Source organism: Lytechinus pictus, chromosome 14, assembly GCF_037042905.1.
Source record: "Lytechinus pictus isolate F3 Inbred chromosome 14, Lp3.0, whole genome shotgun sequence".
NCBI classification, from domain to species: Eukaryota; Metazoa; Echinodermata; class Echinoidea; order Temnopleuroida; family Toxopneustidae; genus Lytechinus; species Lytechinus pictus.
Window position 1 is genome coordinate 11180755 of NC_087258.1, and position 21692 is coordinate 11202446.

General features: G+C 37.0%; 1 protein-coding gene across 1 annotated transcript in view; it reads left to right on the top strand.

Annotated features, from left to right (window-relative positions):
- Nucleotides 1-21692, top strand: part of LOC129275884 (trichohyalin-like) — a 30436-nt gene that overhangs the window by 4461 nt on the left and 4283 nt on the right. The window contains exons 3-17 of the mRNA XM_064109234.1: nucleotides 1701-1859; nucleotides 3082-3278; nucleotides 5240-5384; nucleotides 6275-6559; nucleotides 6970-7248; nucleotides 8509-8760; nucleotides 9213-9381; nucleotides 10134-10273; nucleotides 10750-11040; nucleotides 11383-11667; nucleotides 12844-13032; nucleotides 14025-14309; nucleotides 15025-15210; nucleotides 15738-15857; nucleotides 21458-21637. Of these exons, the coding sequence (XP_063965304.1) occupies nucleotides 1701-1859; nucleotides 3082-3278; nucleotides 5240-5384; nucleotides 6275-6559; nucleotides 6970-7248; nucleotides 8509-8760; nucleotides 9213-9381; nucleotides 10134-10273; nucleotides 10750-11040; nucleotides 11383-11667; nucleotides 12844-13032; nucleotides 14025-14309; nucleotides 15025-15210; nucleotides 15738-15857; nucleotides 21458-21637 (3162 nt within the window). The remainder of the gene's footprint in view (nucleotides 1-1700; nucleotides 1860-3081; nucleotides 3279-5239; nucleotides 5385-6274; nucleotides 6560-6969; nucleotides 7249-8508; nucleotides 8761-9212; nucleotides 9382-10133; nucleotides 10274-10749; nucleotides 11041-11382; nucleotides 11668-12843; nucleotides 13033-14024; nucleotides 14310-15024; nucleotides 15211-15737; nucleotides 15858-21457; nucleotides 21638-21692) is intronic.

A 21692-nucleotide genomic window follows, 5' to 3' on the forward strand; every position in this document is an offset into this window, starting at 1 on the left:
AGTGTTGTCATTTATGTCAGCTCTAAAACAAATATTTTTCTGAGTAATCCTGATTTTTTTCAAGTTTTGAGATACAAGGTTTTAATAGCCCATCAGAGATTTATTTTGTTTTCTTTTAAACAACTTTCCATTTAGATTCCAATATATTCTAGGGCAAGACCACTCTTTGTAGGACATATTTCTTTATTATAGCACAAATAATATGATATTATATGATACCATGAATCAAAGCACAGTTGAGTAGGCCTATATGCACATAGTAACTGTGCTATATAAATGGACGTATTGTTATTATTATAAATAGGAACAATTTAAAAAGGGCACCAAAATTGTCGGAGGCCAATAACGGGCATTGTGGCCATTTAATAGGCTATGCCCCTGGTTGATCTTGAATTACATGTTTTAGGAATTGAGGAGGTATCATATCATAATTTTTTTGAATAAAGATGCAATAACTTTTAAAACAAGCAAATTGGTTGCACTGAAAACACTGTTAGGGCAATTATGGGCCTTGTTTATTAATTGGCTCAAAGGTCAAGACAGTACGATGTATCAATACATGTAGCTAATTTTGAACTTAAGATACGGTAGTGCAAAAGCGTGAAGATGAGTCATATATACTTTTTATATGTGGTGTTGTCATTTTATTGTGATATATGCTGAACTTGTGACATATATGTGTTGTTCACACGCTTGTAGGAGTTCTACACTGCAATGTTCTGCTCCACCTGGTATGTGGGGGATACAGAAAAAACATTCCATACCAAATGATGTTTGCTCATCTGCATTTGTGTACGGGTCATTTGTGAGGTATTCAAATTGATATTTATTCTGGATACATACGATGAAGAATGAATGTATTTTTGGTAGGATTTTAAAAAGTGGCAGTGAGGACCGTGTCTAATGTATTTTTATTGAATTTATATACCGGTAAGTAAAATAATTGTGACTGAATGAAATGGTTTGATCAAGGATTGATTTTGTTCTGTCAATGTGAAGCTGACCCCTGTAACCATGTTATTAGAGATATAAGGACCGTCTGCACCAGCCCGAGTTTTCAAATTAGCGCGCTATTTCTGATCCGGCAATTTATCCCAATCTGAAAATCTCGAGATTATTTGTAATGGAGACTCAATTATCGCGCTAGTTCGTAGGATTAATCTCGAGATTGCAATCCCAAGTCAACTTGGGATCATTTGCAAAATAGTGCGCTTTTTACGATTTATCCCGCTAATTCGGAGTTGCAGACGCACTCGGGATTATTTATGCACGGCGTCAGACCATAATGCATCGATGCCTCGCTCGAGCAGGAATCGCTCTTCTTGCGATGGTGGAGACGGTTTTCTTGATTCTCGAGATTAATCGCGAAGAGGGCCGATCGGGCAAAAATCTCAAGATTGAGCAAACTCGGGCTGGTGCAGCACTGCCTATTGTGGATCAGTGGATCTAGGTCTTTAGAATTTGAACCACAGCAGTCACAGCCTTTGGCAAGGCATTAATGTACATTTGCCACTCTCCACCCTGGTGTATTTTAGGATGATAGGAAATAATTCCTTGAATGCCTGAGCACCTGATCAGAGTAGCTGTGCTAAAGTCGAGGTAAAGTTCAGCACTTCAGAACATATTAAGTGCTGCATCAATGTTGCGTATTATTATTATTTTTAATAGGATATGTACTTTGTCTGTGAAATCTCTTATAGACATTTGAAGCATCCGACACAGGAGAAGGTGGAGACTTCTCGTCTTACTTGGCAAACACCGCATCGCTGACCATCAAGAATATAGAGACTGTCGCAGAAGACGGGGACAAGATGGCTTCTTCGAACAATGATACAATGGTCATCCAACTAGACAATTCGGTGAGTATTTGAGATCCGTCTTACGGGCCGTTGCAAGAAACTTATGATCGATTGCAAATCTATGTGGGATACCCAAATCAATCATATATCTAGCAGGTAATTGCAAATTCAAAACTGATTGCCGATCTGCTTCTTGCACAGAAGTGCAGTGTGATAATGTTGTGGGCAATATACTTTATGCCCCCCCTCAAGGCCAGTCAATAAATATTTCACCCTTTAAGCTGGTATTTTATTTTAATGATAATGGTATAATTTAGCAAGAATTTTTCAGGGATACTTGTATATATATGAAGGCCCTGTCTTACAAAGGGTATTGATTGATCTGACCAGTCTTAACTATAGAAATCCTTTGAAACCATTATTTTTATTATAATAATTACACACATTGTCCATTTATAAATACGATCACATTGATATATCAATGTAATAAATAAGTCAACGTCAACATCATATTAAGATAGCGTTATGAACGAATGTCTCCATTCTAGATATTATTACTGATTTTCCATAATTGAGATTGATCAAATCAATCACAACTCTTTGTAAGACAGGGCCCTGGAATATACACAATACTAAGACCTTATCGCCTGAGTCAAAGAAAAGTGAAATGTAGATAGGACTCATCAGACCCCACAGTCGATCCCGATTCTCTTTACACAATTTATTCACTACAATGTAGATTTAATTTTCTTTGTCTCTGTTGTATCCCATTGTATTCTTGTGTAATACTATGTAATAAAATGTATTCAGTGAATTGAATTTTATAGTTTCCTAGTATTTTGTTGTTTTTATTGTATCCCATTGTTAGTATGGTATGCGATATTTCTGGCAAGCCCCCCCCCCCCCCCCCCCCCCCGGAAAAAAAAAAAATGGGCAGGGTTCACCTCCATTGGAAGCATTTTCCTCTTAAAAAGATCATGACAAGCAAAAAAAACTCCAAATGGAAATTGGAGGTACCACATTTGCACCCCCCCCCCCTTCATGGATCTCCGCACCTGTTGTTACTGTTGAGTAGTTTTTTTAAAGGCGCTCTCATTCCAAAAAAGAAGATATGTGCCAATCCAGATTATCTTATCATATCTGTAGAATGTATTTATTTTGTTATTTTCACTGTAAAGGATATTGCCTCTTCGCTTAAAAAGGCAAAGTCTTGCTGGTGCCCAGCTCGGTACATTGAGGGCATAGAATTTTAAAAACTTTGTTGTATATCATTGCAAACCAGTCCAACAAAAACTTGAACGATGAAGTGGAATGGGAAGAAGTGATCCAGACCGTTGAGGAGACCCCGAAGAAGAAGAAGAGTGGTCGCCGGATAGATCTCGACGGAACAGACAGGAAAGCTCAACTTGAGGAAGCACTTCAGAGCAAACAGGCAAAACTTTCCGAGCAGGAGTATGAACAGATGATTGCCAACCATAGGTAAGAATGAAATGACCAATTCTGCCATCCAGTGAGAAGAGGAAGCAGATCTGTGGAATGGGTTTTCTTAGAACATGAGGAAAATGTGTCAATGTTTTATGTGAAAATAAATAGTTTATTTATTTTATTTAATTATATATTTTATTTCCAGGCAAAGGACAACAAGAATATGTATAAGAGGAAGTAATTACCACCGACTAGTGCCTGAGGATGACTAAAAGAAAAACTAGTTTCTGTTATGAAGCTCTCCTCACTAGTCGGGTTAACAAATATACAAAAATGAAATCGGTATAAAATGGCAATAAATGTTCAGATGCATTACTTATTAAAACAAAGACGGAACAGACAGGAAAGCTCAACTTGAGGAAGCACTTCAAAGCAAACAGGCAAAACTTTCCGAGCAGGAATATGAACAGATGATTGCCAACCATAAGTAAGAATAAAATGACCAATTCTGCCATCCAGTGACAAGAGGAAGCAGATTTGTGGAATGGGTTTTCTTAGGACATGAGGAAAATGTGTCAATGTTTTATGTGAAAATAAATAGTTTATTTATTTTATTTAATTATATATTTTATTTCCAGGCAAAGGACAACAAGAATATGTATAAGAGGAAGTAATTACCACCGACTAGTGCCTGAGGATGACTAAAAGAAAAACTAGTTTCTGTTATGAAGCTCTCCTCACTAGTCGGGGTTAACAAATATACATAAATGAAATCGGTATAAAATGGCAATAAATGTTCAGATGCATTACTTATTAAAACAAAGAACTTAATAATAAAGAGTGTTTGTTTCCATGTGCAAATATAATACCCAGTCAATATGAAATGTTTATGCATTTAAATAAACAACGTTATGCTATTATCAGATGGTAAAGCCTTGTCAGAAAACACATAATTATCATTATTGACTACATTCAATATTAAGTTGATATCAAGCTGAAATGTATGATTGGCCTGAATTGATTGCAACTCTTCTTCAAACAGGGACCAGGAGTAATTTAAAACTCAGCAAAATTACTGTCTCTTAAGGGCCGTCTGGACCAGCCCGAGTTTTCAAATTAGCGCGCTATTTCTGATGCGGCAAATTATCCCGATCTGAACAATCTCGAGATTATTTGTAATGGAGACGCGATTATCGCGCTAGTTCGTAGGATTAATCTCGAGATTGCAATCCCAAGTCAACTTGGAATTATTTGCAAAATAGCATGCTATTTTACGAATTATCCCCCAATTCGCAGGTGCATGCAGACGCACTCTGGATTATTTATTCACGGCCTCAGACCATAATGCATCGATACCTCGCTCGAGCTGGAATCGCTCTTGCGATGGTGGAGACGGGGTTCCTTGAATCTTGAGATTAATCGCGAAGAGGGCCGATCGGGCTAATATCTCGAGATTGAGCAAACTCGGGCTGGTGCAGCACTGCCTTAACAGTATACAGTTATAACCTATAAAAGTTAGTCTATCATGACTAATCTCCAGTACATGGTAACAATTAATTTAACCCCAAGTAGGCCAGGCTAATTTGGTACCCCACCCTGACCTAGTTCGGGTTAAGACATGAGGCAAAGACTTTGTTTGAAAAGCTAAACTAAAAATAACAAAATCATACGAGTAGAGTACTTCAAATTTCCATTCTATTTCCATTTCTATATCGAGTTGTTTTTTTAAACGTCTATATTTCAGATATTAGGAAAGTAACTCAAATTCCTTTAGTATCAGGTAGAGCATGCAGAAAATATCCCAAATCAAGAAAAACTAAATTTTGAAGAAAAAAATCAGTTGCTTACTTTTGTAAAGGACAGCAGATGCATTATGAGGGGAAGTCCACCCTTATGACAAGTTAGTTTTAATAAGTTGTAAATCCACAGTCCTTTTCACCATCTGTAGAAAACAATAGAATATTGCAGAATAACAATCATTCAAAAAGTACACATATTTCACTTTCTTTCCCCAGACAAGAAGTGGAGCTGATGACCCTCCTACGAGAGAAGGAGAAAGAACGGCAGAAGTTTTCTCTTGCATCCAAGGTAGCTGCTCGTAAAAAGAAGAGGAGGAAAAATAAACAAACCGATGTAGATGGGGGAGGTGATGCAACAAATGTAAGTACATGTATTGCGTAACATTACGAATGAATAGGTTCATGTATGCCTTATCTTTATAGATCAGCCTATTATTCTTTAAGATGTACTCTTTAAGTTAGAGCAGTGTGAATATTTTTTCTATATTTTAATGTGTAAATATTTTGTTTAGATATGGGTAGCAAATAGCAAATGTGACAGATCAGGTTGAATTTTAGGGAAAATTTAAATGGCCAAAAATTTTGATAATGTTAACATGTTCTGACCACTCATTGGTTAAACCATACAAATTCAAAAGACATTGTTTTGCCTGTCAAGCAATACATAAATGTCCCTGAATAACATAGAATACATGATTGATAATACATAGCATTTGTAAAGCACTGATTACGTGTATCTAGTCGAAATTCAGTGGCATAATAAATGTATATTTAAAGACCAAATTTTTCATGTAACTGTGTGAATAATGTGTGATATGTTGTGGGCGACAGGACCTTTGAACGTTTTCAAAGTTAAAATGGTGCTTTGCAAATGATTTGCATCATCTATTGGCTATAAATGTAGATGCTGTGTTAACTCTTACTTACTGAGAGTGATGTACTCACTCACTTTCGTCCTTTCTCACCATAAGATTTTGTTTCATTTGCATGCATTTCTATTGATCTCAATCATTTCTACACTTAAATTATTTCATTGGCCGGTCTCACTCTCAACTAATTATCCAATGTTGGCAGCATTCATTTCACCCAGAATGAGGACAGCACAATTTAATCAATATCCCTCTGGGGGAAATTATGCCATGACTAGGATTTTAGCCCATGATCCTCTCTTTCAAAGGCAAGAGTCACTACCACCAAACCGCTATGCCCATACTAATATGTTTCCTCCCCCTATTCTCCATGCTCCTTTAGCTTGATCTTCAGAGCACAGCTCGTTACCAGGAACTCCAGGAGCAGATAGCCCAGCAGAAGGCCCAGATGGAGCTGGCCCTGGAGCAGCAGAAGGGGATGGCGATGGGCCAGGAGTCGGAGCAGATCCTGGAGGCCCACAATAAGAAGATGGCAGAGCTGGAGGCGGAGCTGAAGAGGGAGCAGGAGAAGCGGAGCGAGGTGCTGAACTCCAAGCTGGCGGAGCGGAAGAGGAGAAGGAAAGCGAGGAAAGCGGAGAAGGAAGCAGAGATGAGGCTGATGGCAGAGGTTAGAGGCCATTTCTTATATAGTATTGGTTAGGCCAAGGGACAGATATGTGGCTTTCCCCTTGGCTTTGGCATCTGACGTCTGAAGGAGGTCTAAAGTCCTTGGCCTTGTGCCTTATGACCTCAGCTTTACAGCCTTGAACATAACACTGATAGTTACTGTGTATAGCACTAGATATTTTTTTCTAAGCGATTTTAACATGTAAAACAGAATGGTCAGTTATGCGTTAAATATAGTGAGTAAGCCTGTAATCAATTTTATCCCGAGTCATTTTGTAGGCCAAGGGTCATGCTGTCTCTATACATGTACATTTATGAAATATTGCATTGTTTATGTTAATGAATTGCAAAATAAAACCAAAATATCTGAGTAAGTCGGCAATCGATCTCAACGCCTCCATCCTTTTGTAGGCCAAGGCCGAACAAGATGCGAAAAATGCAGAAGAGGCTGCCTCAGCTGACAAGATCCAGGCAGACATCGAGGCCAAACAGGCTGCTTTCCAGAGGGAGGTGGAGAGCAAGAAGGCACAGCTATCGGCTGATGAGTACCAACGCCTGCTTTCCAAGCACGAGGAGGAGATTGCGGAGTTGTCGAGGAAGGCGAACATCCAGCGTTTGAGACAAGGACAGAACCTACAGGATAAACTGGATGCGCGACGGAGGAGACGAGATGGGGTTAACACTGAGAAGGTTTGTGGAAGTGCACTTCTGTAGGTTTATTTTTACGTGGTCTGTAAGCTTTTGGTCTAATCCTCAGATAATCTTATATCAAATGGGCTCAACCCATTTTGCATCAAATGTTCCAATTATTGAATTTTCGGGCTATTGAAACTATCATGTATCAAGGAAAAAGAGAGAAGGGAGAATACAAATACATGCTCTCTGGTAAGAGGTTCCTGCACAACTTTCCCAGAAGGACTGTTGACAGGGGGAATTGCCCTTGAGGAACATCTTTGTACCGTTTCATAAAACCTGTCATGATAACCAATTTGCAGTAACAGTTTAAAGCTACTGAAATTATTGAATTTTGATTGGTCAATGGTGAACTTGTTACAGAAGTTGTGCACTTGTTATTGTAGCACATCTGTGAAACTGGGCCCCTTGTCTAGGAATCATGTTGATTGTTCAAAGAGGGTTGCCTGCAGGGGAGGTGATCTTGGGGTAAGGAGGGATGGGGGCATTCTCTGAGGGAGTTGACAGGTGAGAATTAATGCAGAAGATCGAGGCTCGATCCTGAGAAGACCACTCCCGCAAAATAAATTGCCCATATAGCATTATTGTAGAATGCAGCTCTTATGATGGAACCCCCCCAAATATCTGTCTATGTAGAGTTTATGTTACCGAAAAGGCAACTCCTTCAATGAAAATCTTAGGAGTTTATTTCCTTAGGGAGCTATCCTATACCCAAGAATCATTTAGCAGAGAACTTATCTGTTATGAAACTTGTCCTGTTAGTCCATTAAGGGTGTCATCAAAACTTGATGACCTTCTGTACCTGTTGAAATTTCTTGTTTTCTTCAGTATTTTGGATTTGTGGAATGTAAGTTATATAATTCAATACATTGTACAATGATTTTGTAAGGAATAATTAATTTGTGTATGAATCAGATCTATCCTAAAGTCCTCAGTTTTCTGTCATAAGGAAAAGGTATTTCTTGAAAAATACAATTTTTCATGCCCCCAAAAAAATAATTACAAGAATTACAATTACAGTAAAAATTATGAAAATCTAAGCAAAATCTGAAAGAAAAAAAAGCCCCATGAATTAGGGGAAAACCTGCTGATTAATTTTTTTTTTCATTGTATATGCATACAGTAATGAATACTCACACTTTTATCAAATGCTTTTATGTCACCAAAACACTGCATCAAGTCTGCACTGGAGAATGCAAAATACACATAAAAAATAATAAAACTTGGGACTTTAATTGTGATGTTCCAATTTCACAGGCAATGACAGCTGCAGAGCTGCAGAGGATGGAAGCGGAGCTGAAGCAACGACAGGTCCAGTTTGAGGCGGAGATGAAGGAGAAGAAGAGCACGTTGTCCCAGGAAGAATACAAGCGTCTTATCGCCGCTCACAAGCAAGAGCTTGCTGATATGCAGACAAAACTTGACGGACTGAGGGAGCGGCAGCAAGACGCCTTGCTGGACAAGCTTGCTGCAAGGAGAGCAAAGAGAGCAAATAAGAAAGAAGAACAGGTAGGAATAATGAAGCTAATGATAATGATGGTGGTGATGATGATGGTGATTGATGATGATGATGATGGTGGTGGTGGTGATGATGATGATGATGATGGTGATGGTGATCATGATGATGATTAAGATTATGATGACCATTAGTGGCGGTGGTGGTAGTCGTGGTGATGATGATGGTGAGTGTGATGATGATGATGATGATGGTGATGATGATCATGATGATGATTAAGATTATAATGACCATTAGTGGCGATGGTGGTAGTGGTGGTGATGATGATGATATTAAAAATGATGATGAAGACAATGACAACAACAGTGCTGATGATGGTAATAGCAATGATGGTGAAGAAGATAATGATGATAAATTGACCGCATTCTCAACCTCACACAAGAGCACCAGTATACACCTACAAATCTTTTGACCATGGAACATATAAATAATTTGTTCCCTTTAGGAACTCATCGCTAAATTGGAAGCTAAAACCGTTGCCATGACCAATCCGGATACTGTATCTAAGGACCCCACCCTTCAAGATGCGATGTCTGCCGATGAAATAAAGGAATTACAACTCGCTATCAGCAAGAAAGACATGAACTTCAGGAAAAAACTGAACGAGATCAAAGGTATGGGCCAAAGATCTTCTATTTTGAGAGCAAATTGCCACATTCAGGGCCCCGTCTTGCAAAGAGTTGCGATTGATCCGATAAACCACAACTATGGAAAGCCAGAAATGTCAACATCCAAAATACATATATGTTCAAAATATTTTCTTGATATGATGCATATTTATACATTCATTGTTTTTTTTTTTTTAATTCAGTGTTCTTCTCTTTTTCTTACATTAAAGTTGAGGTTGATTGAATCAATTCTAACTCTTTGTAAGAAGGGGCCTAGGATTGCATATCCAAAGTTCTGGAATCCTGCCTTTTCATTTGGTGGCAGTTTGCTGTTTGTTTGAATTGTAATATGCATGTATATATTTCTTTCTAATCATAATTTATTTTGATTATGTGGAAACGGTTTGTCTTGCAAGAAGCTGTATGTAATCTTGTCATTGCAAACAATTTCAAGATGAATTGTCCTTATCTACAGTTTTTCTTCTCCTTCTCTTTCTTCTCCTTCTCTTCCTCTTCCTCCTCCTCCTTCTCCTTTCTTGTCCTCATAAATTGATTTCTCACATTATCCCTTGCTGGGGCTCACACAACCCAAAAGACTTAGTTTAGGGTTAAAGCTAGGATCTTCTTCTTCTTGGGCCACAAGGCAAACTAAAAGTTAGATCCTAAAAGGACTTACTTTGTTCTCATCTCTCATTATTTCTTAACATCAAAAAATTAAAAATTCATTGGTATTTTACATTGACTTTCTTGATGTTTAGCCTCCAAGTCGAACGCCGAAGCCCAGAAGTTCATTGACCAACATCGTCTGGAGATGGATATGATGCAGTCCCAGCTAGACCTAGAGAAAGCCAGGATGAAGGCGGTCCTCATGGCCAAGCTGGAAGCTAGGAGGAAGAAGGTAAGATATGGTTGATAATCAAAAATGAGAAAAGAAATATGAGAAATTGAATACCATAACTATTATTATTTATAAAAATTTGTTTAGTTATTTATCATGACATGTCAGACATAATTTATCAATTATCACTTTCCATTTTCATGAAGGTTTTTACCAATCAAAACCAAGGATTTCATGTTTAGTTGTTATAAAGTGACTGCTTTTCACCTGTAACACCATTTGTGAAACAAGCTTCTTTTGTACAAGATACTCTTATGCTCTTTCTACATCGTCTTTAGTATAATAAAAACATTTTATGAATATTAAAAAAATACAAATCTATGATAAATAAGGAATTATATGGAATTGAAAAAAAAGTCTGAAAGAAGTGAAAAAGATTAATTCTGAAATTACAGCATCAGTTATCAAATTCTCTATCTTATACTGTATACATGTATATACTGTGTGCCCAATAATTTCTGTGTTCCTAAATTCAGGGAGGCAATAGCAATGAAGCTGATGAGACAGAGCAACCAATGTCTGCGGAAGAGATCAAACAACTCCAGGTCATCCTCGACCAGAAGTCCCACGACTTCAAGAACCGCCAAAAGTCGGCCAAGAAGGAAATGTCCGCTGCGGACCTCTTCAAGTACATGGATGCTCACCAGAGAGATATGGAGAGCCTGGAGAAGAGGTTGGCCCTGGAGAGGCTTCGTATGGAGCAGAATATCAAGGACAAGATGGCCGCCAGGAGGTTCAAGAGACCAGGGTCTGCGACTTCTACTAAGGTACGCTTAAATATTAATTATGATAATATTCTGTCTTTAAGTTACGCTTAAATATTAATTATGATAATATTCTGTTTTTATGAAGAGATTATCATATCAAAACAACTTCTCTAAAGCGCTGTACAGACACAGAATATTATTCACTGAAAAGGTTCCTCTAATTGGTGTGATGACATGAGAAAATATATTCTTTCTACAAATGAGAAGAGAGTTGGGGGAGGGATAACATCCGTGATCTGATGAAGAATTCCTGATAGTAATCCCGATGATGATTGAGTAGCCATACATTTGATAGTATAGTCCTATGATCATGAACCCTATCATTTTGATATGAACTCACAGAGCCAAGACAAATCAGAAGATGTCGAGACCCTAGAGAAAGAAATGATGGTCAAGGAATCCACTTTCCTCGCTGAGGTGGAGTCCAGGAAATCACAGATGTCCAAGGAAGAATACGAGCGTCTCCTGGCCCAGCATCAGAAGGAGATGGAGGAGCTTCGAAGGAGAATGGACCGGGCTAAGGGAAGGCAGATGATGCACTTCCAAGATAAGCTGGATGCGAGGAGGAGACGGAGACAGATGTGGAAGAACGAGGAGGAGGAGCGGATGAGACTGATGAAGCTCCTGGTACTTATTGATTCTTTTTGTATCTCATGAGATTTATCATTATCAGCAATGGATCCAGCCGGGATTGACACAATTCCATTTCACGGTCCATATTGTTTGTGCATAGTAGGTGGCTGGTCCAACGTATTTTGTCTTATCCGGCTGGATCCGCCACTAATCATTGCCATTTATATTTGTATCTCATTACAATGCCTTTGGTCCCAGTGGCGCTGGAACGATATGGCCAGACCAGGGTGCTACATAAGCACTTGCACGATTGCCTGGGGCAACTAAAAGTTATAGTCGGGCAAGTGATTTGAAGTAAAGACCAAAACTACTTGCCCGAATTGGGCAAGCAAAATTCTAACAGTAGAATTACCAAAATTAGGGTTGATATGATTTACCGACCCTAAATTTGGTCATGTCGGGCAAGATAAAATCTTTTTGTAAAAAAAATGCAAGAACAAGGTACATTAGTGCATGTCAAAAGAGAGAAAAAAAGGTCAATGGTTTCTAAAACCATAATATTTTCTTTTGAAGAAGTAAAACTTTTTTTCAAGGATTTTTTCGGGCAAGTGAAATAGATTTTCAGGCAAATATATTCCAACTATTTAAAAATTTACTTGCCCAACAGGGCAAGTTCATCTTAAAAGTTATAGGTTTAGAGGGGTGAACTACTGTGTGTAAACAATGTTGAGACCAAGAAATGTTTCGGTACCACTATTTTTTTGTTGTTGTTTCAATTCCTGGCCGAGCCATACCATAGACTTTGAAATGGGACCTTCTGCCTTTTGAAGTGCTTGAGGTACATGTATTAGAATGGAGAAGGGTAAAATGACATTATGCTGCTATGCAGGGCCTGTTGAGAGAACAGATCATAAGAGCTGAAGTGGCTACCCTAGGTGAATATTGATATAAATAAAAAATAAAAATAAAAAAATTGCTAATTTATCAGCAATTATGTATTTTGTACCAGAATCGTTTGCACATATTTTTAATTTATTCCTACAAATAATTGGGCGGTCATTTTATTGGATTCTGTTAAAACTCATTTGGAGATAGTACATGTAACTACAAGTGGCACTTAAATTTGAGTGATTAGCACTTGATGATAGCATAGCCACTTGTATGTATTGTCATTATCATATTTTAGGTGGCATATCATAGTCGGTGATACTTTCAATTCTATCATTTTAGAATGATAAATCTGAGCCACTCAGCAAGGACGAGTTCAACGACATCGCGGAGGACATCTTGAACTATGATGAAGCAGTCCAATCCGACATCAAAGAGAAAGAGGGCAAGGTTTCTGACAAGGAATATCAGAAGATGCTTGATGATCATAAGAGGAATATGGACAAACTGGAACAGACTTTGATTGAGAAGGTGAGATTGATTTCCTTCATCATTCCACATTCATGAAACAGTGATTTTTTACACTTAACAATAAGGCAAAAGAAAATTATTCAAGTTGTTTATTTCATTGTTTATTTTCTATTTATTTTTTTATATTATTATTTTATATTTAATTGCTATTTTATTTTTTGTTTATTTACTTAATTGTATGTTTATTGATTAATTAATTTATTCATTCATTCATTTATTTATTCATTCATCATTCATTTATTCATTATTTCATTCATTTATTTTTTGGAGGGGGTGCTACTTTACATAATCTACAACATTGGGTGACCTTCAACATTGGAGTGAATGGGTATTTCCTGGGTCTCTTTCTATATTTTTCAAAGCTCATTTGATCATTTTGAGAGCAAAATCGCCCCAAGCCCCATTGTAATTTTTCCCTTCTTCGGACACTGGGGAATTCTGTAAATTATGTACTTGTACAAATGTCCATTCATCATACCATGTTAAACAGTAGACAAATAATACACAACATTGAGGGCGTTGGTAAGAACAGGGATGTGAGAGCTCAGATTTTTAGCTGATTTCATTTTTTTTCTTGATTTTCAGCTTGATTTCAGCTTATTTTTGGCTTTCCTCTTTACAAAAAGTATGGGAGCTCTTTTTATTTCAGACTTTTTCAACACTCTTCAGCTTTTTTTCAGATCTTTTTATTTGTGACCACTCACACCCCTGTAAGAATTATATGCATGAGGTAACTTTGGAACATTTCTAATGCCCTTTGACCGTTTCAAAGGTAACAATTATGGGTAATTTATTCTACTGCCCGATTATAATGATGTGTGTAATATATATTTATGAAATAGTGATGTGGAACCTTGTAATTCGATTAATCACTATCATCTCAAAGGCCATGATTGACCGGTCAATAGAAAAATTCACCTTACAAAGCAATGTCAGAACTAGAAAACCAAATAATTCAATTTTAATTACATTACTTTCCCCTCTCAATCCAGGGCAAAGGCAGGAATGAAGAAATCAATGGCATCGAAGATCAGATGAAGCAACAGGAGGCCATCTTCTTCTCCAAAGTAGAACAAAGTAAATCAACGATGCCCAATGATGAGTATGAGCGTCTCTTGAGGGAACACCAGGAGGAGATGGACGATCTTAAGAAGAGGCTAGGTTGGGCTAAAGGAAGACAGGCAAGGCATCTTCAAGATAAGCTAGAGGCTAGGAGGAGAAGGAGGAAGATGCTTGGAAACGAAGAAGAGGAGAGAAAGAGACTCCTGGAGCAATTGGTGAGTAATGTAACATGTGTTAGGGACCACCTCTGTAGAAAGGCCATCTGTCTTTAATGGCCATGTGTCTTCTGCTCTTGGGGAAAAGGATAATGAAAAGTTTTTGATAAGCTAGAGGCAAGGAAAAGAAGGAGGAAAATGCTTTGTAACAAAGAGGAGAGAAAGAGATCGATGGAGCAATTGCAGAGTCATGTAGCCAGTGATAGTGACCACCTCTATAGAAAGGCCACCTGTCTGTAGTGGTCATATGTTGTGTCCTTTGAGAAAAAGGTGTGATGAGGAAGCTTTAGATAAAAACTAAAAGCAAGAAGAAGATAATGGAGGAAGATGCTTCAGTGGAAATGAGGAGGAGAGGAAGAGACTCCTGGAGCAATTCATGAGTAATATCACCTGTGTTTAAGTGGCCATCTGTCTATAGTGGCCATGTATGTATCTTGTGTTAGGGGCCACCTCTATAGAAAGACCATCTTTTGATTGCATCATGCATTTTGTCTCTACCAAGCATGAAACATGTTTCATAGAAGTTGTCTGAAAAGGCCCAAGCTCTATCAGATTTATCAGTATTTTTAGTACTTTCTCAGATTACCACAGCATGAGATTAGAATCCTGGCAAACATATTTTTATCAATAGGAATACAGAGATTAAGTAGAAATTTGCTTAAGTAAAAGGTAAAAAGTCTTTCTCTTATTCTTCCTCTCCTTTGAACCCATGAAGGCTAAAGTTGATCGTCTGAGCGGAGAAGAGCTTGAGGAACTCGAAGATGCAATCGATTTCTACGACATCTCCATGTCTGCTGTCATAGAAACCAAGAAGGGGCAGGTTTCAGATGAAGAGTATAACAAGATGAAGGCAGAACATAAAAGGAATATGGAACAGATGAACCAAAGTTTAGACCAAAAGGTAATTTGTCCTTTAATTATGATGATGATGATGAGGAGGAGGAAGAGGATGATGATGATGGTGATGGTGATGGTGACGGTGATGGTGATGATGATGGTGATGATGATGAGGAGGAGGAGGATTATGAGGATTATGATGAGAATGAGGTTGATGTTGATGATGATGATGATGATGATGATAGTGATGAGAGAGAGTGGTGGATGTGGTGGTGGTGAGATGATAATCATAATGATGGTTGTGGTGATGATGATGATGACGCTAATGGCCACGACTAGGATGGTATTGATGGCAATGACATTAACGATGACAATAATGAAAAGTTATAATGTAATCTGATTAACTTGCTGTTATTCATAGAATTCTGTAGTTTACATTGATTCAACAAAAAATGAGAATGATAATTGTAAAATGACGCCACTCTTTCTGCATGAGGCCGTAGATCTTCATTTATACTGCCATCTTTCAAATACCTTCAGTTTGTTCCCCTATGAATCATCCTTATTTTTGTGTTTTGTTTTTCCTCCCAGAGATTACAGTCGGATATTCATAACACAGAACAGGTCATTTCTAATGTCAAAGGTCAAGCTGTAAATGTTGCTGTTATTGTTGATGATGGATCTGATGAGGACATTGAGGATGGAGACATGGTAAGAAAATAAATATTTGAGAGTAAATGATTATTTTATCATTCATATATGAATAAATGCTAGATATTAATTATATTTTTTTTTATTATATCATTATATTGCAGGAAAAACATTACACACGGAAATGCTCAAATGAGCCCTAGAAAGTTAAAAAGGATCCTTAGAAAAATCCTTAATTTACAATGTTAAAGTTTATCCAATGTTGCAGATATACACGGTAGATTGTGAAAAGTAGCCCCCGAAATTTTTTTTTTTTTGCAAATTGTCAAGGCTTCCTTGGAAAGGGAAAACTTTAATGAACCTAAAGACTTAACTGGCATTTAAAAGCTGATGCAGGCCAGAAATTACCTTACTTATATATAGATATCTGTATATCATTATTTGATTCTATTCAGTTCATGCAAATTTTTCTGTAAATGTATCAATCAGAACATTTTATCTTTATTGAATTGTATTTAATCAAACCTTATCGTATTCCATTTAGATGTACTCCACATATGAAATATCATACAAAATTATCAATACTGAGAGGAAAGTAATCTGAAATGTGTAGTGGAAGAAAGCAAATTTATGTGTATTTGTAGATTATAAATCAACAAAGATTTTCATAAAACCATAACAAGAAAAATAAAAATGTAGATTTCAATTCACTAGAATTAAATTTAATCATTATTTAGTGGATTTTTGTGACTTCTTTCAAGATGGAAATATCACATTATGGTTTTAAATTGGTTGGTTGGGATATTGTCTCAAAATCTAAACTTTATGTTATATTTATCTATTGTAGGCCAGGATTAAAAAAAAAAAACTTGTCTCATAAATATTTACAGGAGACAAAGAGAAAAAAACAAGCTTATTCTTATAAATTTTACATAATTTTAACAATAATAATGATGATAATCAGAGTTATAATGTGCATTTTACAAAGTTCATCAAGCACTACTTTTAATAATTAACAAATAAAGAGTTATTCCTTAACATGAATGGTTCCTTTATGAAGTATTTAGAGATTGTGAATTTCAGTTTTCAAAGAGTATGTATAAAGAGTACCATTTCATGCTACAAATTGCATGTACATGTATATAGAGATACATGAATTTGTGGAAAACACTTGAAACAGGCAAAATTGTTTTTCTCAGACTCTTTCGTCATCAATTGGAAGTGTTAGTTTTTGCCAAACAGAGGTAAGAAATACATTTGAGAAACATACAGTATATATTAAAAAAAAAAGATTATTCATGCAAGCTGTCTTAAACGGTGATAAGTCAAAGCTCACATCTCTTTCATAAGCTTATAAACACCTCTGGGCATGTAACACAAAGGTCAGCGATTAATCGCTAAAAGAAATGACAAATCAAGATCCTCGTTGCATGCACATTTTGCTAAGTAGACTGAATATGAACCAATCAGAATTGTTCTTTGATCAATCGCCGACCTTTGTGTTAAGGGACCCTGGTGATAAACCATGGCTAAAAGACCCTTACCAGGGTAAAAACAACCATACATCAACAGAAAGAATAGAAATATATAAAAAATATAACATATATCTCCTTCCATTAGTTAAAAAATTGAATAGAAATCAATGAAATAGCTCCTCCTGAACTTGTTTCGATTGAGCACCCCTACGTCGCATGAAAATGATGACGTCATGTTGTGTATGGAGGGTCGTGATTCCATAGGTTTGTGTACAAAAAAACTGGGTGATTTTCTGATTTCCAGATTATGAATTCAATATTTTTTGTTCATTTTCAGATGAAAATGGCAGTCACAATTATTCAGTGTTCAAATGGAGGGAAACTTACAACTGTTCACTACTTTTTTGTGATTTTTGTCTCACCTGCATAGCAGAGTGAGACTATAGGCGCCGCTTTTCCGACGGCGGCGGCGTCAACACCAAATCTTAACCTGAGGTTAAGTTTTTGAAATGACAGCATAACTTAGAAAGTATATGGACCTAGTTCATGAAACTTGGCCATAAGGTTAATCAAGTATTACTGAACATCCTGCCTGAGTTTCATGTCACATGACCAAGGTCAAAGGTCATTTAGGGTCAATGAACTTAGACCATGTTGGGGGAATCAACATCAAAATCTTAACCTAAGGTTAAGTTTTTGAAATGTCATCATAACTTAGAAAATATATGGACCTAGTTCATGAAACTTATACATAAGGTTAATCAAGTATCACTGAACATCCTGCATGAGTTTCACGTCACATGACCAAGGTCAAAGGTCATTTAGGGTCAATGAACTTTGGCCGAATTGGGGGTATCTGTTGAATTACCATCATAACTTTGAAAGTTAATGGATCTGATTCATGAAACTTGGACATAATAGTAATCAAGTATTACTGAACATCCTGTGCAAGTTTCAGGTCACATGATCAAGGTCAAAGGTCATTTAGGGTCAATGAACTTTGGCCAAATTGGGGTATTTGTTGAATTACAGCCATAAATTTGAAAGTGTGTTGGTCTAGTTCATAAAACTTGGACATAATAGTAATCAAGTATCACTGAACATCCTGTGCGAGTTTCAGGTCACATGATCAAGGTTAAAGGTCATGTAAGGTCAAAGAACTTTGGCCACGTTGGGGGTATTTGTTGAATTGCCATCATATCTCTATAAGTGTATTGGTCTAGTTCATAAAACGTGGAAATAAGAGTAACCAAGTATCACTGAACATCTTGTGCGAGTTATAGTAGTTTTCAAAATCAGCACTGCTGCTATATTGAATCGCGTGATGCAGGTGAGACGGCCAGAGGCATTCCACTTGTTTTGTTTGGCTCTTATTGGGCCTAAATTGGTATGTCAGGAAAATTTGTTACACTTAATCTGAATGCAGATAGAATTGAAATCTGCGCCATATAAGCAGGAAATAAAATATGGCAATAACTAGTCCAAAACTGTAGATTTCATAAAGTCAAGCGTGCGGGAAAAAATATATGTGATATCACTCTGTGATGGAAGTGAAGAAAATGAAATGCGTAATCTGGAAAGCAAAAAAATCACCCAGTTTTTGTCTCGCCTGCATAGCAGAGCGAGACTATAGGCGCCGCTTTTCCGACGGCGGCGTCAACATCAAATCTTAACCTAAGGTTAAGTTTTTTAAATGTCATCATAACTTAGAAAGTATATGGACCTAGTTCATGAAACTTGGGCATAAGCTTAATCAAGTATTAATGAACATCCTGCTCGAGTTTCAGGTCACATGACCAAGGTCAAAGGTCATTTAGGGTCAATGAACTTAGGCCAAGTTGGGGGTATTTGTTGAATTACCATCATAACTTTGAAAATTTATGGATCTAGTTCATGAAACTTGGACATTAGGTTAATCAAGTACCACTGAATATCCTGTGCGAGTTTCAGGTCACATGACCATGGTCAATGGTCATTTAAGGTCAATGAACTTTGGCTGTGTTGGGGGTATTTGTTAAATTACCATCCTCACTCTGAAAGTTTATGGATCTAGTTCATAAAACTTGGACATAAGAGTAATCAAGTATCACTGAACATCCTGTACGAGTTTCAGGACACATGACCATGGTCAAAGGTCATTAAAGGTCAATAAACTTCGGCCATGTTGGGGGTATTTGTTGAATTACCATCCTAACTATGAAAGTTTATGGATCTAGTTCATAAAACTTGGGATACAAGAGTAATCAAGTATCACTGAACATCCCCTGTGAGTTTCAGGTCACAAAACCAAGGTCAAAGGTCAGTTAAGGTCAATAAACTTAGGCCATGTTGGGGTAATTGTTGAATTGCCATCAAAGTTTATGGATAGAGTGAATGAAATGTGGACATGGGTGTAGTTGACAAGGCTTAAGTCACCGTTCAAATGTCATTTATGGTCAATGAATGTGGTATTATGTCATTATATGAATGGTGTTTTTGTAGTATTTTATAGTAGTTTTCAAAGTTAGCACTGCTACTATATTAAATCGCGTAATGCAGGCGAGACTGCCAGAGGCGTTCCACTTGTTCTGTGTACAAACCTATGGAATCACAACGTGACGTCACGGTCTCGAGGCCGGTGAAAAGCACAATAAAGCCTGTTTTCTAAGCCTGATAATTGGAGCTGTTCTTAGGCAAAATACTCAGCTGTTAAGTGGTGAAAATGCATAAAGCTTACATTGCTGTATTTAGTAGTCTGTAAACTTTCGATTGGTATATGATTTGTCATTTTCATTTTGGGGTCCGGTCTGGGTCTTTAACAAAGTTTGATGCTACCACTTTTCTGGAAAGAAAAATTCTGTTGATGTGAGATGAAGAATAAATTCTTTTCTTTGTGTAATCATGCTATTTTCCCCATTTTATTTTCTAATTTACAAGGAGGATCAAAAGGTATACTGTAAATGTGTTTTGATTGAAAGTGGGCATTTATTTCATTTTATCTTAATACCTTTTAAAAACGAATTCATTTTATCCTTGTGGGCTGTTCTCATTTTTTTATGCACATCATTATTTTTGCAAGCCATCCTACAGTGTGAAATATGATAAATATATACCCCAGAAGCTATTTTTAATTTACTAAATCCATATTAGTTTTCCTTACACAATTTTGTTTTTGCATATTGATGAGTTATTTTGAATTTTGTTTTGTTGATTTGGGGAGGGGGTCATTTAACCTTGATTTAAATGATGTATTGAAAAATGTATTTGCAGTTTTGAGTTTGTGTATGCCTGCCAACACACGTATTCAAATATTGTTAATGTTTTTGCACCCTCTTCCCAAGCTCAGCACAAATACAAGTATGATCCCAAACCAAAGAAATAAAGAAAACATTTCATTTTCAAACTGCTGTCTCCTACAATTCCATGCTTTATTCATTTTCTGACAATTCTTAATAGGGGATTTATGAAATCAACATAACTTTGGTATTTCTTTATTGTTTGTGTGTGTGTGATTTTAACATATGCATTTGATTGCACCATCACTTGTAAGTAAAAAGTGACTACCACCCACCCTTACAAAATGCATATATTTTTCATAAGATGTTCAATGGTATGGTATTCTTTTGTTATGGCTTCAATCCCAAGACTCACCGCCAGAAAATCAGAAAAGTATAATTGAAAAGATAAAAAAATGGGTTAACAGGAACCTATATTCATGGAAAGTTGCTCTAAAAGAACAAAAGAATTCACAGAAACAGATCTTCTTTCTCATCTGATTTTTGCCTTTCCTAAAAATAATTTCATTTCCAAGTCTGGCATCCCCTAATGGAAGAAAAATAATTTCTATGAGAGGATTTTTGATAATCAAAATTTGATTTAATAATCTTAATGAAATGCTACATGCAATACAAGATTTGTTGTCTCATTATGAGGTCTTTTATATTTGAGGATGAGCAGTTGTCCATGGAATCTCCAGAGGGAAATTCTTGTCTGTGATTATTGCAACTAAAAGTGTGCTATATGGTATCAAGGCTCATCAGCCAATCACAATCTAGGTTTCCATGGAAATGACAATTACAATAATGGCAAAGATACCTTAGTTGTAATTCTTTACGACACAGGCCCCAATGTTATTCATCTCATCTGGGTCACTCCAAAACTTCAAACTATAATGTAAACTCTAATGCGACCTTTGACCTTTCATAGGACCTTGGGATTGATGCAAGTCAGTTGGCCGTCTTCACCTCCACAAACCTCTGGACCACACCCACGCAGTCCAACGATGTCGTCATCATACCCCTGAAGGAGGAGTACCCCAGCAAACGAAAGCGGGAACTCTTCACCGATCCTTCCATCTTCCGCCAGATTGATGCCCATGCCATAAAGGTAGTTCTAGATCAATGGTTGCATGTTTTGTGTAGCATTTAGCATGTTTGTATGT